This window comes from Malania oleifera, chromosome 7 (genome assembly GCF_029873635.1).
Source record: "Malania oleifera isolate guangnan ecotype guangnan chromosome 7, ASM2987363v1, whole genome shotgun sequence".
NCBI lineage: Eukaryota > Viridiplantae > Streptophyta > Magnoliopsida > Santalales > Ximeniaceae > Malania > Malania oleifera.
The window spans coordinates 20,387,504-20,404,822 of record NC_080423.1 but is presented as its reverse complement, the minus strand read 5'-3'; the positions used below and the strand labels follow the sequence as shown (position 1 = coordinate 20,404,822).

The 17,319-nt window shown below is 40.6% G+C and overlaps 1 protein-coding gene across 6 annotated transcripts in view; it reads right to left on the bottom strand.

Moving 5' to 3' along the window:
• Window positions 1-17,319, bottom strand: part of LOC131160227 (uncharacterized) — an 88,823-nt gene that overhangs the window by 49,085 nt on the left and 22,419 nt on the right. For all 6 annotated transcript variants that reach the window (XR_009137964.1, XR_009137965.1, XM_058115662.1 and 3 more), the window contains exons 2-4: window positions 1,677-1,739; window positions 1,325-1,479; window positions 863-976 (exon numbers count right to left, since the gene is read on the bottom strand). Coding sequence is in view for 4 of the 6 variants with exons in the window: in XM_058115662.1 (XP_057971645.1) it covers window positions 863-976; window positions 1,325-1,479; window positions 1,677-1,739 (332 nt within the window). In the remaining 2 variants the exon portion in view is untranslated. The remainder of the gene's footprint in view (window positions 1-862; window positions 977-1,324; window positions 1,480-1,676; window positions 1,740-17,319) is intronic.

Genomic DNA, 17,319 nt, shown 5'->3' with positions numbered 1-17,319 from the left:
TTTGACAAACAATTAAAAAAATCAAAAGAATCAAAAAAAAGTCTAATCTTTTGACACATGAAAGCAGGCAAGTATGGTCATTAAATGTACAAGGTGCACTAGGGCACAAAGGGCAGCTGTGGCCTAGGCACAAGGCACAGATGTGTGCCTAAGAAAGGTGAGATTCACTTCTTTAAATTTTCCTAGGATTTAACCATACAGCTAAAAAAATCTTCTTCTAAATTGTTCATAAAATTCTTATACATAACATAAATAGTTTCTAAAAAATTTATCACGTCTACATAAACTTACACGTACCCTACTATACACACACTAGTAGCACACAAATAATTTAGTCCATAAATAAATAGAATTGTCTAATTTATTTATAATTCAGTTATGTATTTAAGGGTTCATCAAAAGTTCTTTCTTGATTTGGCTTAATACATGATTTTTTATGTATCAAGTTAAAAGAGGCCTATACGCAGCTGGCATGTCCTCACACCTGGTCCAGAGACATAAATATGACTGCGTAAGCGCATGCCTCATGCATGTCACCTTGCCCAATGCTGACTGAGTAGGCCTTGGCACCTGAGTGCACCTTGGACCTAAGCACACTTTCAATGAACATGCTGACAAGTTTTTGATATTTGAAAAATTAGACCATATATAGATAAGACATCAAAATGATTCCTTCTATTAAATCAGCCAGCAAAGCCTGTTTGGATTTCTTGATTTTTACCTTGCACAGAAAAAAAAATGTAGGAACAAAATTCAGAACCTATCAAGACTATTTCTTACCACAGCAGACTTGAAGAAATGAGAGTATCAATTTATCTTTCCAGGAAAAAACGTCCATATAAAATATGCAGAGCATGTATACCTGTAAGAGAAGTGGTTCCATGCTCCTAAAAGTGTTCTCATCATGACATAACGAAACAATCAAATGATCAAGATATCTTCTCCAACGAATGGTACCTCCAACAATTACTGTAACCTAATAGAAGTCATATGTTAGTTCTATTATACACTTGTGCCATCATAACAATAATAACAACAGCAACAATGACGACGACGACAATAAATAATATTGGAATTCCTAAACATTACATAAATATAAGGAAGCATATTGAAGTTGATGTCAACAAAGACAGTTGTGCTATAGGGTTAAGTTCCCAGTATTTAGGTGCCAGCTTCTACTGAAATTTTCTGTCGATGCCTTCAAGAACTAAAATTATGGTTCAAAGAAACAACAGTAGCACATATGACATATCTTAGATAATGAATAGGATTAACAAAAGAAAATTATAATATACAAAGCAAGAACCAGGAATGAGGAAGAGACCAATCTCAGATCTCTATCATACAAATCCCGGGTACGAAACCCAATAGTTCTCTCAACATATGCCATCTCATCATGCCCAGATCCCTTTCCTGTATCATTCAGAAGGTCAGCATAAGCACCACCCAGCTCTATCCGCATCAATCTCACTGCAGAAACTACATTTTAAAAAAATAAAAATAAATAATAAATATACACAACAAACCAACGAAAGGGAACTTCCAAACCCAATAAAATGAACTTATTCTTTTATGCAACTTTGAGCGGACCAACCAGTCATAATTAACCCCTAATAGCAAAAGCATTCAACCCAATTCTACACACATCAGTAAGATAATAAGAAGTTGAAATTTACCAGCTCTGTGAGGGGAAACTTCCAAATTTAGCTCATGGGTTCTTGTTGAGGAATTGCGGGATCCTAAAAAGTTCCATATTAGATGAATGAATGATGCTAACATGAAATTAAAAATCACTAAAAGAATTAAATTCATGCATAAGTAGGCTACTCTATGTTGATAAGGATTAGTCTGCAAAAAATTGCAATTAATTTATTACCAAATTAGATATTCATATATTAAAAAAATTAAATATATAATTAAAGTCATTAGATTGCATCATTATCAACATATAAGTTCAAAGACTGCCGAGGGAACAAACCAATGGCCAACGATTTGTCTACGCCACTATGGTTCTTTGTGTTGGAGGTCTCAAGTACAAAGGAAAGGGCGGGAAGGGTTTTGGATGGGGAATGACTGATTGATTATGAGGACCAAACAGATGAAGCCAAAAAAAAAAACATGCAATTTCAATGCTTTTACCCATACTGCTTTAATTTAATGTTAATCAAGCTTAAAATTATAAACATAGCACAAGAAGTCTCATGATATTTGGAAGTGTTGGAATTTGACTTGAATTAGGAAACTCATATGATGGTTCTAAACTTCGGCAAATAGAAAACTTGGTTTCCTAATTTTGTTGAGTTTCATATGATGGATTTCCTGCCAACAATTTTTGCCTGTCAGGGCTATTTTAAGTAATCGTGAGTGGTGATGAGAAAATTTTGAGGGTTTGCTTGTGATCAACAATTGTAGGGTCTTAAACTGTGTAAGGTTTGATGGATATGGCCCATATGGCTATATAAGGATTGGGATTGAGTGTTTAAGAGTGGTGTAAACCTTATGCTTAGCTGATTGTTCTTATGAAAGAAAATGGATGTAGACCAATTAAAAGGGCTGAACCACATTAAATTTGTGTGTGCTGTTCCTTTACATGTTAATTTGCTTGTCTGATGCATTCCAGTTTGTCACAAGAAGTGGTACTAAAGTGTGTTAGGCCCAACAAGTGGTATCAGATCCCAAGGTAGAGAACCTGGGCAATGTGGAGATGGCAGCCAAGAGGGGCTGTTTGATAGAAATCTTTATTTTCAAAAGTGGCAAAGCATGGTTAAGGAGGTGTTGGTGCAACGTGTGTTGATCATGGCCTTGTTTGGGAAAGATATGAAACAGGCAACAACTAGCAATGACCATTGAGAAAGGCGCGAGTTAAAAGCAGTAAATTTTGTTTCTCTAGCGCCTTGTGTCTACATAAACATTGTCAAGAAACTTCTCCAAAAAATTTATGCAAAATTCTAGAGAAAAGCTAGAGGTAAAAAATTGTTTGTGTCAAAGTTGAATGATGGCGATAGTTACAAGACCACTTTAAGGCTTTTGAGAAGTTGATCAGTGTATTGGCTAGCATCAAGCAAGCATATATAAGGAGGATTTGGCCCTACTGTTAGTAACTTTTCTCCTATGGCCCTTGAAGGATTTGGTATCAACCTCACTGGTTGGGAGAAAAACGATCAAGGTGTGGAGGGTGTGAGGGAGGCTTAATTTGAGACTAGGGCATGCTGAAGCCCAAAAAATAGTGGCGATGCATGTTGAGTCCTATAAGAAACATAATGGATCCATCACCATGGCAAATGGCAAGGAAGATTTTTGTCAAAATAGGTAACTTTTTTATAATCAAAAATAAATTCAATTAAAAGCATCAATGGGATGCTACCCAAGTACAAATAAACCAGAGGAAGTCACCCACACTGCAAGGTGTCTGAAAAGTCGAGAATTACATGTGTCAAATCAAAAACAATCCACAATGTCAACTACTGACAATAGCAATCCATCAGTCTTGGATAACATTAAAGGGCATAGATGATCCTTCAAAAGCTCTCTTATTTCTTTCTCTCTGCAAAAACCCACAAGGAGAATGGAGGACAAACTGACAAAGCTTTCCTCCTTTACTTGCATGAGCAGATAAATTTCCAAGCCTATAACTCTCCTTCCACTGTTCTAATGGCAATCTGATCATAGATGCGGCCAAGCTCCAAAAAATTTAGATCAAGAAGCAGTGCAAGAGAATGTGATCAATAGACTCCGCATTTTCCAAACAGAAGAAGCACCTGTTAACAAGTAGGGGTGTAGGTGAGTCGGGTTCGAGTTTTGTAAAACTACTCGTAAGCCCAATCGAGCTTTTGTAAATTTATTAATTTAATATTATATGTCATATAAAAAATATTTTATAAATTAATTTAATGTTATATATGCATTATATTGTTTTATATTATTTTCATATTAATTTACAATCAAATCGAGCTTAATCAAGTTGAGCTCAAGTCCAGAAATTTTGTGATCAATCGAGTTTGAGTTGAGTTTCGAGCTAAACATTTTCGAATTGAGTTTGAATATCCCATTGTTGATTCAGCTTGACTCAAATACACCCTATTTGCAAGAAACAGCCCCCCTTTTCTGTAAGTTATCAATGTTAAGAATCTTCCCAAGAGTTGCCTCCCACACATTAGGAAAGCAACCATTGAGGGGGGCTGTTGTTCTGATATGGATTCCCAGGGGAAGTTGTTGCTGGTTGCCATTGGAGGAGTGAGATTTTTGTAATAGCACCTGACAGCAAGTCTATCATTTTTTATCCCAGATCAACTTGGGATCACTAGTAAGTTTTTTATATTGGAATTTGTGCAAGATACCATAAAAATCAACAAGATGGTCAATTTCCCTATCAAAGGGAACATTACAAAAAGTCCCTTCATCTATAATTTGAAAATAATTAATGATTAGGGCATCCTAATTTGCAAGCCAAACTAAATATGAAGGCAATTGTGCTAAGGGGACATTGACTGCACCAAATATTGTGCCAAAAGAAAACATTATCCCCATTTCCCACTTGGAAACTGATGAGGGAGAAAAACCATCCCAACCTTTCCTGATGAATTTCCAAAATCCAAAACCATAGCTCCTTTCTCACCTCTAGTGGTCCAACCATTATGTTGAAGACCATATTTTGAAGTGATGATTCCCCTCCAAAGGTGGTCTTTCTCCTTCACGAATCTCCACAGCCATTTACCGAGAGGGCTTTGTTAAAGGTAGAGAGAGATTTAAGTCATAAGCCTCCATGTTGAATAGGTTGTTTAACAGCCCCTCATTTGATGACCTGATATTTGAGCTCCCCCAAAGGAATCTCTTTTGAATTCCTTCTAACCTCTTGCCAACAAAGTGAGGGATAGGGAAGAGGGACATATAATAGAATGGGAGATTGCAGAAGGTGCTCTTCATCAGGGTAACTCTCCCACCATTTGACAAATAGTTCCTTTCCAACCAGCCAGCTCCTTTTCGAATCTTTCAATAATGGGGCCCCAAACTCCTTCATTGGTTCCAAGGGGGAGACCGAGCTTGGTAATACAAGAAACTCATAGCTTGCAGTCCAAAAGACCCGCAAGGAGAGGCCACTTGGTGCTGTCCCCTAGAATAATTTCACTTTCCAGGTTCACCTTCAGACCTGAGATCACTTCAAACCCGAGAAAAAAGCCCCTAAAGTTGAGGATTTGCTCAGGTTCCTCTTCGCAAAAAATGCTGGTGTCATCAACCAAAAAAGGAAGACGAGAGATTTCCACTTTCTCTCCCATTCTTTCCAATACTAACTACTAAGTCCTTTGAGAAGGCCTCCTTCGGTAGCTTTATTCAACAAGAGATGACACTTCCATTACCAAGATAAATAATAAGGTGGGGAAAGGATCACCTTGCCTCAAAACCTCAAGAAGAGCACAAAAGTCAGATAAGCAGCCATTGATGAGCGCTAAAAAAGTTGGCATTGTTGGATCCACTTAGACCAAAGCTCCGTAAGGTTACATTTGGTTCACAAAATATTTATTCCTTGGAATAAGATGGAAGACAATGAGAAATTTGGGAATAGAAGTAATAGCCACAGCTTATATATTCCTTATTATTTCATCCAACATGTAATAAGAGAGGAATAGACATTCCCATGGTGAAATTTGGGAATAGTTATTCCTTGTCTATTCCTAGTTATAGATTCATGAAAAGTTTTTCTTTGTTATTTGCCTTATGGTAACATCATAATTTTTTGTATAACTAATTGTAACTAACCTATTATAACTAGTTTATTCCTAGGAATAGGCATTCCACGAATCAAATGTAACCTAAAAACCATTCTTCTGAGAATGTGAAGAAGGAAGTTTCAACTTACAAGAGCAAAAGCCTTCTCCATTTGAAACTTAAAACTCAGCCCCTCCCCCCACCCCCTACGCCACTCTTCCTATCTTTACCATAGGCATCCAACTTCATTTGCAATAAGGCAGCATTCATAGTCTGCCTGCATGCTACAAAAGCATGCTGGTACTATCCAATAACTTCCAGACTTGCTTTTTTAAGCCTCACAATGAGTACCATAGAAAGGACCTTAAGATACTACCATGAGACTGATTGGGCAAAAGTCCATAACGTCGCAAGCCCCGGTTTTCTTGTGAATCATAATAACAAATGTGGAGTTAATGCCATTCATAAATCTTCCAGTTCTGTAAATCATCAAAAGTGCTGATTATGCCCTGCATAGGAAGACCCCAATTTTCTTGATAAAGCCAAAGAGAAACTATTCGGGACGCTTTATTTCTATTAGTGCCCAGGCTTGATAAATCTCCTCCCCATCAAAAGGCCTTTCAAGCCATGGCATTGTCAAAAGATTGAGAGTGCTGAAAGCAATGGCATTTACTGCTGGCCTCCAAGTGTCTGGTTCAGTGTAAAGATCTTTGTAGATATCGCAAATGCCCTTTTTGGTATCTACTTCTTCAACTAAAGTCTCCCCCTCATTTTTTATTCTGGTCAACATGTTGAACCTACAATGGACATTTGCCGTTCGGTGGAAGAAACTAGTGCTCTGATCCCCTTCCTTAAGCCATAGAGCCCTAGATATTCGTCTCCAAGTGTTCTCTTCCATATTAATGACATTAGCAAGCTCTTTCCTGGGCAAAACTACTGCTGTCTTACTCTCAGCATTGACGCCTTGGCCTACTTCCTCATCATCAAGCTCCTTTATGCAATTAAGGATCTTAATTTTTTCAAGTTGAATATTTCTGAAAATATTCCTCTTCCACCATTTCAATTTATCCTTCAGCCCCTTCAATTTATAGGCAACTACAGAGCTTGCTTTCCCCTCAAAATGAAGAGTAAACCACGATTGTTAACCTAATCACCGAGACCATTGTGCTTAAGCCACATGCTTTCAAACCAAAAAGGAATTAGCCCCCTGCTTAATTCCTCCTGTATCAAGGAGGATAGGGAAGTGGTCCAAGATGGGCCTTCTAAGAAGATTTTGAGTAACCTTAAGGAAATGTTCTTCCCAGTCTATGGAGATAAAGAATCTATCCATTCTTGAAAATAAGTGAGTTTCCTAGGAGTTGAACTATGAGAAAGATCCAAGAATGGGGGGAATATCAATGAGGGCATTCTCATTAAAGGAAATATAGGGAACTCTTTAATGCAAACAATATCCAAAGTTCTCCTGCTTCTTTCATAAGGATACAAGACCATATTGAAGTCTCCCTGCTAACACAAGGGGCAACCCACAGCCTTTAACCTCCAGGAGCTCATTCCACAAGAACTGCCTAGAAGGTCCTTCACCTGGACCATAGACACTAGTGAGAATCCACTTGAAGTTATCCTCAAGGTTCCTGAATAGGGAGGAAACTTGTAAGGAATTTATGGAGTGATACAGCATTTCCACCACCCCATCCTTCCACAAAATAAGAACACCTGCATTTCTCCAAGAAAATCCACCTGCAATTCTCATTCCCCCATAAGCTGTTGACCATTATCTGATTCACAGATTTAGTTTAAGTTTCCAGCAAGCATACAACATTTCCACTACAATGGTTGAGAAAAGTTAAGCATACATTCCTGATTCACAGATTTAGTTTTTTTCCTTTTTGTCATGTTCCTTTGGAATGCCTGCAGCAGGATCAGTTGGCTCTGCTTCATTGAGTTGCTTTCTTTTTTTTCTGTGATCTTTATAGTCAGGTTTTATTGTTGTAAAGGGAGAATCTCTTGTTCTCCTTGTTTTTCCCCTTTTTTTCTATTTTTATTTTTCTTATGCACATTATTCTCTCTTCTAATACAATTCCTTGTTTAAAAAAACACTTCTTGATTTATCATTAAGGCCCCTCACATTCCATGATATCAGTTTCGTAAACATTGGTTCAACGAAATATCCCAGCTGCTTTCAGCCGCCGCCAAGTCTGAGATCCCTCCAGTCTTGTCATGATTCACTGAAAACTCCAATGGTTCGAGCCCCCTAATAGCATCCTTCTTCGAACTACTTCCCATAGGTTTTTTAATGTTAAGTTTCCCTTCCTCTCTTCTCTCTTTTTATCTGTTTCTTCAAATAGACTCATGACCCTCTCTTCAAAGCCTTCAAAAGAAATTCCATGGTTTCACTATCTTCATTTTCAGGAGAACCCAATCAGGTACAAACAAAGTAGTCAAAAGCGCGCCTTAGGCAAGAGGCACAGAGGGACAACGAGGCTAGCGCCACACCAGGGTTGAGGCAAGGCAACCTTCAAGAGGCGCAGCAAGGCACAGTGAAGCACACTGAGGCTCAAGGTACAGTGAGTCGTGCCTTGAGATATCTGACATTTAAACTTCATTTTTTCTTTTTAACCTTTTAAGAAAGAAAATGCAAGGCTCCCTAACCCTACCCAGAGGCTTCGACTAGAACCAGCAGGTCCAGGCTTCGTCTTCAAGCCTTCAAACCAGCGCGAAACACCTTCGTCTTCACATCTTCGAGTCTTCGCCAGAAAGAGGGCCTTCCCAAGAGCCCTTCATCTTTGAGGTTCGAGCCTTCAAACCAGCACGAAACACCTTCATCTTCAAATCTTCGAGTCTTCGAGCCTTCACCAGCAAGAGAGCCTCTGCAAGAGCCCTTCGTCTTCGAGGTTCAAGCCTTCAAACCAGCACGACCTACGTCTTCAACAGCGAGAGGCTTCAAACCAGTGAGCCTTCGAACAAGCGAGAGGCCTCGCAAGTTATAGATTAACATGCATTAAGTCAATAAGTTAATATTATATCATATGTAATTAATTATGTAATTTAACACAAGTTTATAATTAATATACAACATTTTTCACTGAATTTAGCTGCTGTTTTGTTTGGAAATACAGTATACAATACATTTTTCTGAATTTAATTTATTTATCAATTTAAGTTTATTTCTGAAATATAGTATACATTGTTTTTTGCTGTTGTTCGTTCCCGAATACACAACGGAAGCACACAATCACACATGAATCAATCAATAACCACTAATGCAATCACTCAATGATGAAATATTCTCAAGAAGCAAACACTCAGTAATGAGAAGAATCAAAACACAACCAAAAGAAACAAGATTTACGTGGTTCGGAAATTTGCCTACATCCACGAGAGCAGCAACTTTGTTTTCACTATGAACAATGTCAAAGCTTACAACAGGGTTACAAATAAATGATTATAGGCGAACCCTAAACGTACAGGAACCTTAGATCCTATCTAAACCATCTCTGTAGCAATCCCTGGATGAAATTCCTCCGATTAGCCTAATCTACTGGCCCCCAATTTGAAAATACGTAACTTGCGCCTACTGAAACCATCGATAGTTTGGAGCAAAAAGAAACACCTCTACATTCTGCCTAAAACCATCGACAGTTATCCTCCCGCCTGTAGACTCCTCTCATGCTCTTGCCCCTCACTTCACGTAGCTTTCTCCTGTGCAAGCGCTTCCACTCAAAATATGAGCCACATCCCCAACAATCTCCACCATGGCAAATATTGGCCACCTTGAAAATCTGAAAGCATAACCGCTGCTCCACCCCGAACAGTAGATTTGGGCCCGTCTCCCGTATAGCACTTGGTGACATTGATTAAGTCCAAGCAATGCTTGAACTTGTCCGTTTTGACCGGCTTCGTCAGCATATCAGCCGCATTGTCAGACGTATGAACCTTTTCAAGAAGAAGTTCTCTTGAAACAATCAGTTCCCAGGCCCTATGATACCACACATCAATGTGCTTCGTCCTCGCATGGTACACCTGATTCTTCGCCAAGTAGATGGCACTCTGACTATCACACTGCAACTGAACTCCACCTTGCTAGACACCCAGCTCTCTAACCAACCCCATAAGCCACAACGCTTCCTTGGCAGCCTCAACCACTGTCATGAACTCCGACCTAGTAGTAGACAAAGCCACGAGCAATTGCACTATAGACCTCCAACAAATAGGTCCTCCCACAAGGGTAAAGACGTCCCCTATGGTAGACCTCATGTTATCTAGGTCTCCTGCATAATCAACATCCACATACCCTACTACCGACAGATCACTCTATCACGCACTGAACACTATGACATATCCAAACACACCCCTCAAGTACCTAAGAATCCACTTCACAGCATCCCAATGTTGTTGACCCAGATTCGAGAAGAACTTGCTCACCGCACTAACAGCATGTGCTAGCTCTGACCTCATACACACTATGGCATACATCTGACACCTCACTGCACTAGCATAGAGGACCGTCGACATATCACGGATCTCATCATCCGTCCTTGAGCATTGGACGGTAGACAGCTTGAAATGACTCTCCAAAGGCATGCTCACCATCTTAGCATTAGTCATGCTAAACCTCTCTAACAACTTCTCCACATAGCCGTCCTAAGATAACCATAGTCTCCCTGTAGCTCTGTCCCTGGGAATCTCCATGCCAAGTATCCTCTTGGCTACATCCAAGTCCTTCATGTCGAACATTTTCCCAACAGAGTCTTCAACCGTTTTGCCTCGGTCATGTCTTTAGTAACAATCAGCATATCATCAACATACAGCAGCAGAAAGATGAGAGACCCGTCCACAAGTTTCCTCACATAGACGCAGCAATCGCACTCACACCTCTTGTAGCCGATATGGGTCATATAGGCGTCAAACCTCTTGTACCACTGCCTCAGAGACTGCTTTAGTCTATACAGTGACTTCTTCAGTTTGTAGACAAAGTGCTCCTGTCCGGGTTGGCTAAACTCTTTTGGCTGTGTCATATAAATCAGCTCCCCCAGATCACCATGGAGGAACACCGTCTTTACGTCCATCTAATCTAGATGCAGATCATGTTGCACTACCAGTCCCAACACTACCCTGATGGAAGTGTGCTTGGCCACAGGGGAGAAAATTTCATCATAATCTACTCCCTTCCTCTACGAGTACCCCTTTTCCGCCAAGCGACCCTTAAACTTCTCTATTTCCCTTTTGGAAACTGCTTCCTTCTTCCTGTTTACCCACTTGCATCCAATTGCCCGCTTACCAGCTGGAAACTCCACCAAGTCCCATGTTAGGTTCTTATGCAATGACTTCATCTCCTCCACCATAGCACCAATCCAGCTACCCTTCTCTTGGTTGTGCACGACCTCTTGATAAGTAGTAGGATCCCCACTACTGGTAATAAGCACGCAAGACAAAAGATTATCAAAACCGTACCTGGGGGGTGGCCTGACGACGCGTCTAGGTCTGTCTACAACTATGCAACAACGCTGCTGCTGGTCATCTAAGCTAGAACTCCCTCTGTCATCTCCACCTTGAGTTCCTGATTCCACCTGCACCGCTGGCTGATCTCTCAGGCTAGGACTCCCTGCATGTCTGCCCTGAGTCTCTAACTCCACCTAAATTGCATGCTCGTTGCTAGTGCGATTTTCCAACATCGATTTCTCTATTTCTTCTTGAGTATGCCGCAACATTGTTTTCTCATCGAAAACCACGTCCCTACTAATCACCACCTTCTAGATCCCATAGCTTAAACCCTTTCACGCCTTTCAAATATCTCAGAAACATGTACCGTCTAGACTTCACCTCAAGCTTAGATCTCTCCTCTCACCAGGAATGTGCGCATAGGCCGAACACCGAAATAAAAGTCCAGAGGAGTCTACCTTTTCTCCTGTCCACAACTCCTCAGCAACTTTCCCATTCTGTGATGCCCTAGATGATCTGTTTACCAAGAAACACGTCATACTAACCACCTCGACCCAAAAATTCATAGTGAGCACAGCCTGCAACCTGAGGCACCGAGCCCTTTCAGCCAGGGTTCAATTCATCCTCTCCACCACACTATTTTGGTGCGGTGTTTGACGTACGGTAAAATGTCTTCTTATGCCCTACTGCTCGCAGAACTCTCTGAATCCCAAGTTTGTGTACTCAGTCCCATTGACTATCCTAAGAAATTTGATCTTTCTCTCGGTCTGGTTTTCCACTTCAACTTTCTACAATTTAAACCTGGCAAAAGTCTCCGACTTGTGACGCATGAAGTAAACTCAGACCTTTCGTGAGTAATCGTTGATAAAACTCATGAAATACACATGTCCCCCTCGTGATGCCACTCTCACCGGTCCCCAAACGTCCAAATGAATGTAGTCCAGTACTCCTTTCGTCTTGTGCATGGCTGTCATAAACTGAACCCGGTTCTGCTTCCCAAGCACACAATACTTGCAGAACTCCAAATTACATGATTTTACCCCCTTCAGAAGATTCCTCTTGTGAACTTCCTTCATCCCACACTCACCCATATGCCCTAGACACATATGCCACAGAAAAGTACTGTCAGACTCAGACTCTACGGCTGCAACTCCACCTACAACCGTGGTACCCAGCAGTGCAGTGTGTAAATATTACCCGGCACTCTCTTCCCCTTCATCACGGTCAGAACACCCTTACCTTCATTACCCCACCTTCGGACTTGTAACTGAACCCGTTACAATCCAAGGTGCCTAACGAAACCAAATTCTTCCTCAACTCTGGTATGTGCCTCACATCATACGACGTCCTCACCACACCATCGTACATCCTGATTCTAATATTCCCCATCCCGATCACTTTGCACCCAGCATCGTTCCCCATCAAAACGGAACTAGAACTAACCAATCTGTACGTACTGAACCAGTCCTTGTTGGGCGTCATATGATACGAATACGGCGAGTCCAAGATCCAAGAATCTGCGAACTCATCCGACCCCGATGAAACCAAGAGCATATCACCATCACCGCTCCCAAAGTCTCCTTCTTCAACTACATTTGCCATTGTTGACGAACCTTCCTTACTATCAGCAACTCCCTTCCTCCTCTCTAGACAGTCGGATTTTAGTATCCTATTTTCCTGCACTTAAAACACCGCACGTCCTTCTTCTTCTTGGACTTGGACCGAACCCTATGGCTGCTCGATCCACCTCGGAAACCGCTCCTCCCACAATCATGATTTAGTTTCTCCACGAGCCCTTCAACATGTGAACCCTCATCGCCGACCTTCTTCCTTTGGTTGAACCCCAGCAATGCACTCGTGATGTCTTCCAATTCCAGGATTACTTTCCCCTAAGTCAACGCCATAACCAGGTTTTAGTATGCAGGAGACATCGGTAGGGAATTCAGTAGCATCAATGCTTTATCCTCTTCCTCGAACTTCACATCAACGCACTTCAGATCACTAATGATCTAATTGAAAGTGTTGATGTGCTGAGCCAAATCAGAACCCTCCGCCATCTTAAGCCAATAAAGCTTTTGCTTAAGATACAGCTTGTTTGTAAGCGACTTGGACATGTACCTGCTTTCGAGCTTCAACCAAATCGCAATCAGCGATTCCTCATCCATGACGTTGTACATCACGTCATCGGCCAAGCAACGTCAAATAGTGGACACAACTTTTGCTTCAAGTTCCGTCCAACTTGCGTCGTTCATGTCGTCCAACTTCTTTCCGTACAAAGTCTTCACCATCCCTTACTGCACTAGCAAGTCTTTCACCCTTCGTTGCAAAAGCCCGAAATTACCAATTTCATCGAACTTGTTCACCTCGAACTTCATCGAAGAGACCTCAGCCATTGTTGAACCTGGCTCTGATACCACTTCTTGTTGTTTGTTCTCGGATACGTAGCGGAAGCACACAATCACACAAGAATTAATCAACAACCACTAATGCAATCAATCGATGATGATATATACTCAAGAAGCAAACACTCAGTAATGAGAATAATCAAAACACAACCAAAAGACACAAGATTTACGTGGTTCGGAAATTTGCCTACGTCCACGAGAGCAGCAACTTTGTCTTCACTATGAACAATGTCAAAGCTTACAATAGGGTTACAAATCAATGATTATATGCAAACCTAAACGTACAGGAACCTTAGATCCTATCTAAACAATCCCTGTAGCCCTTGTCTTAAATTTCGATTTCAACTCAAATTTTGAAGCTCCAAAAGTACGAAAATTTCTACGGAAATTTAGATTTCGATTTTGATTTGGAAAAAATCACGGAAATTAGTTGTAAAGCATGGAATTCTTTGTGAAAGTTTAGAAATGGTTAACAAACATAATAATTTAAGTTTTGGGACTAATATAATACAAGTTAAATACATCTATGTTTTGTGTGAAGTAAAAAACTTGTAAAATAGTATTATCAAACGTATTTGTAAGATAATGTACATTAAACATATTCAGTTAATACAATGAAATTCATAAATCATTTAAATATTATTTATTATACAAGTAATGATAATTTAGACATAAATAATTAAATAAAATATTACTGTAAGTTTTTTTTTTTCATATAATTTCAAAAGCACTTGTAATAATCTTTTGTTTCGATCAGTGTTTTGAAAGGCGAAGGCGTAAGGCGAGTCTCAATATATTTAAAAAATAAGCATGAGCCAAGCCAAATTAAAAATGTCTCTAAGATTCTAATTTCAAAGCCAATTGTAGCCAACGTAGTGGCAGAGAGTACGAGAGGGTGAGAGGGTGGCGAAGAGAGGCAACGGACTACAGAGTGTCGCTGCAGAGAGACGACAGCTCCGAAGGGTTTGTCGAAGGGAAAACATGCGCCAGAAGGACTCAACGGAGGCAGATCAAAGTTTGGAAGGGAACGTCGAATTGTCAGAGAGAGACGAGAAGCTTGGAGGAATCGTTGGAAGCAGCCGTCGAGTCGTCGGAGAGAGAGGAGCTGCTGTAGGAATCGTCAGAGAAAAAGTAGAGGCTATCGTCGAGGAGAAAACTCGTTGGAGGCTTCATCGAGGCTTCGTCAAGGGAGCAGAACAGAGGAAGCTTCGTGTGAGAGAGGTAGGATAGGGCTTTTGATGCATTCAGGGTTCTGCCCTGTTTAATTTATGTTATAAACCAAGAATCTCGAAGGCGTACACTTGGCATTTAAGGCGTAAAAGGCGAGACTTTACACATGAGGCGTACGCCTTTTAGGACTTACACATTTCCACTAATGCTTTAGGGCGTTTTAGGCCCAAAATGCTCAAAAACGCCTTTTAAAACACTGGTTTCGATAAAATTAATTAATTAATTAAGATATAAATTCATTTCACTCCTAAATTTCTCATTTGAATTCTGACAAAATTTCATCATATAGTTAAAATTTCAACAAGTTTTGCTAAAATTTCAAGATTTTGATAAATTTCAGATGATTTGTTGAGATTTCGACGGAAATTATGCAAGACAGAAATTGACTGCCATTTCGATTTCGAGGGTGACGAAATCGAAAATTTGGACAAAAATTTTGACAATTGCGTGGAAATTTAAGATCATGCATGTAGCAATCCCCAGAGGAAATTCCTCCAATTAGCCCAATCCACTAGCCCCCGATTTGAAAATACGTAACTTGCGCCAACTGAAGCCATCGACGGTTTGGAGCAGAAACACCTCTGAATTCTGCCTAAAACCGTTGACGATTAGAGCCCAAATCGTCAACAATTATCCTTCTGCCTGCAGACTCCTCTCATGCTCTTGCCCCTTCCTTCATGTAGCTTTCTCCGGTGCATGCGCTTCTGCTCAAAATATAAGCCACATCCCCAACATTTTTGCATTTAGGATAACAAGACTTAAATCTTGCTATTGATGTGTTCATATATCAATTGCACATCAATAGGTATTGGACACAATTTTAATAATTATATGCCTCACTTTCATGAGGCGTGCACCTTCACCTTGCGCCTCACCCCTTGGCTCCAAGTACCCTTTGCGCCTCAGTGCGCCTTGCGCCTTTGACTACCGTGGGTACGATGGTCCTTGAAACAAACACTGCTAGCATCTAGCCCTTTTATCACCACCATTCCAGGGGAGAGGAGACTGTCATGCTTGTCATTTACACATTTAGGGGGCCAAAACTAACACCAGGCAATCATCTCTCTTGCAACTTCATAGACTCTTAATCAAACCACTAACTAGACTCAACAACCTGTATGAGATGATCCTACTAAGGTGGGAGCTCCAGGATTGTTCGAGCAGGGGTCCCAAAGCTGACCGGGGCCTTACTAGTTTTGGCACAACTTAGGCTTTATAAGTTGTGATAGAAGTGAAGGAATTGGGCTGACAGGGGGGTGGGGGCCAAAGGGAGAAGCCTAAGAGGATAAGAGGCTGGAGAACAACCAGAATTTATGCTAGCAGAGACCCACCCCAAGATCTACAAAGCAAGAATAGGTTTTGGCCAAGGGAGCCTGGCCCAAAACTTTTTGAAAAAACAATTGTTTGTGGCCATCTGTCTCTTGCTATCTTGCCTAACGACATGCAAGATACATATCCTCACTCACCTTCTCCATCCCTTATGTGTAAAACTTCAACTAAGCATTGATGCGAGCCTCATGGTGATGCTGCAGTGAGGACAAGAGCACTCAACCCCACGGGGATCCCTGGCTACTTTCCTATTACAAGTCAAACAATGATACCATCTTTGGCACAAAGACCTCAGATTTCTCTTTCAAGTTAGGTATCCCACACCTCCCCAGATCAAGTGCTATAGGGGAGATATTGTACCATCCCATCAAATCAAAGCCCTCTAAAAAGGAAATGTTCCTCCATCCACTAGCATTGATCAATGTTAAGGCTAGAAATTTACTGAACATGCTCTCTTTGAGTTGAGGCATAAAGGTTTTTTCCTTGCACCTCATACGATGAAACCAAAAATAAATCACAGGCCTTGCCTTTCTACAGACCTAGAAATCTTCCAAGTGGCAAGGAACCACTCTATCTCGCCCATCTCTAGGAAAATTGAGATCTTCTTGGCGCTTTGTATTCTGAAATTCTGAAGGGATTGACATGCCCACCATCAAGAACCAAATCGATCTAGCATGAGAGAGAGAGAGAGAGAGAGAGAGAGAGAGAGAGAGAGAAGTCACTAAACTTGATGTCCAAATAGGTAATGTGAAAAAAAAATGCATAAAAATGCTGATGGTTGTGTGAGAACTTCTGGTCATGTAAGGCATGTACTAGAGATGGGGAAGAATTTAATTTATTTGGGTCAGCTTGATTTGATAGGATACGGGTACTCTAGTTAGGGTGGAGTTATGAAGGTTAGTAGAGGCATGATGGTGATGTTAAAAGGTGTAAAAAATGAAGAATTTGCATGAGTCGATTGGGAGCACCATGGATAGAGGAATGGAAGATAATTCCACGGAAAGCAGTGATGTTAAGTTGAATCCCATGCCTAAGTGATGTTTTGCTTCTTCACAACTTAAATTTGGAGGTGAATGCTTTTTTAGTTAAAAGCATTTGGGTGGGCAAGGGTTTTACTTTTAGTTAAAAGTTTTTTCAATTAAGTAAGAGATGAGGGATTTCAGGGAGCAGCGTACCACATATGTTCATGGACCCACATAGTATGCTTTGAGAG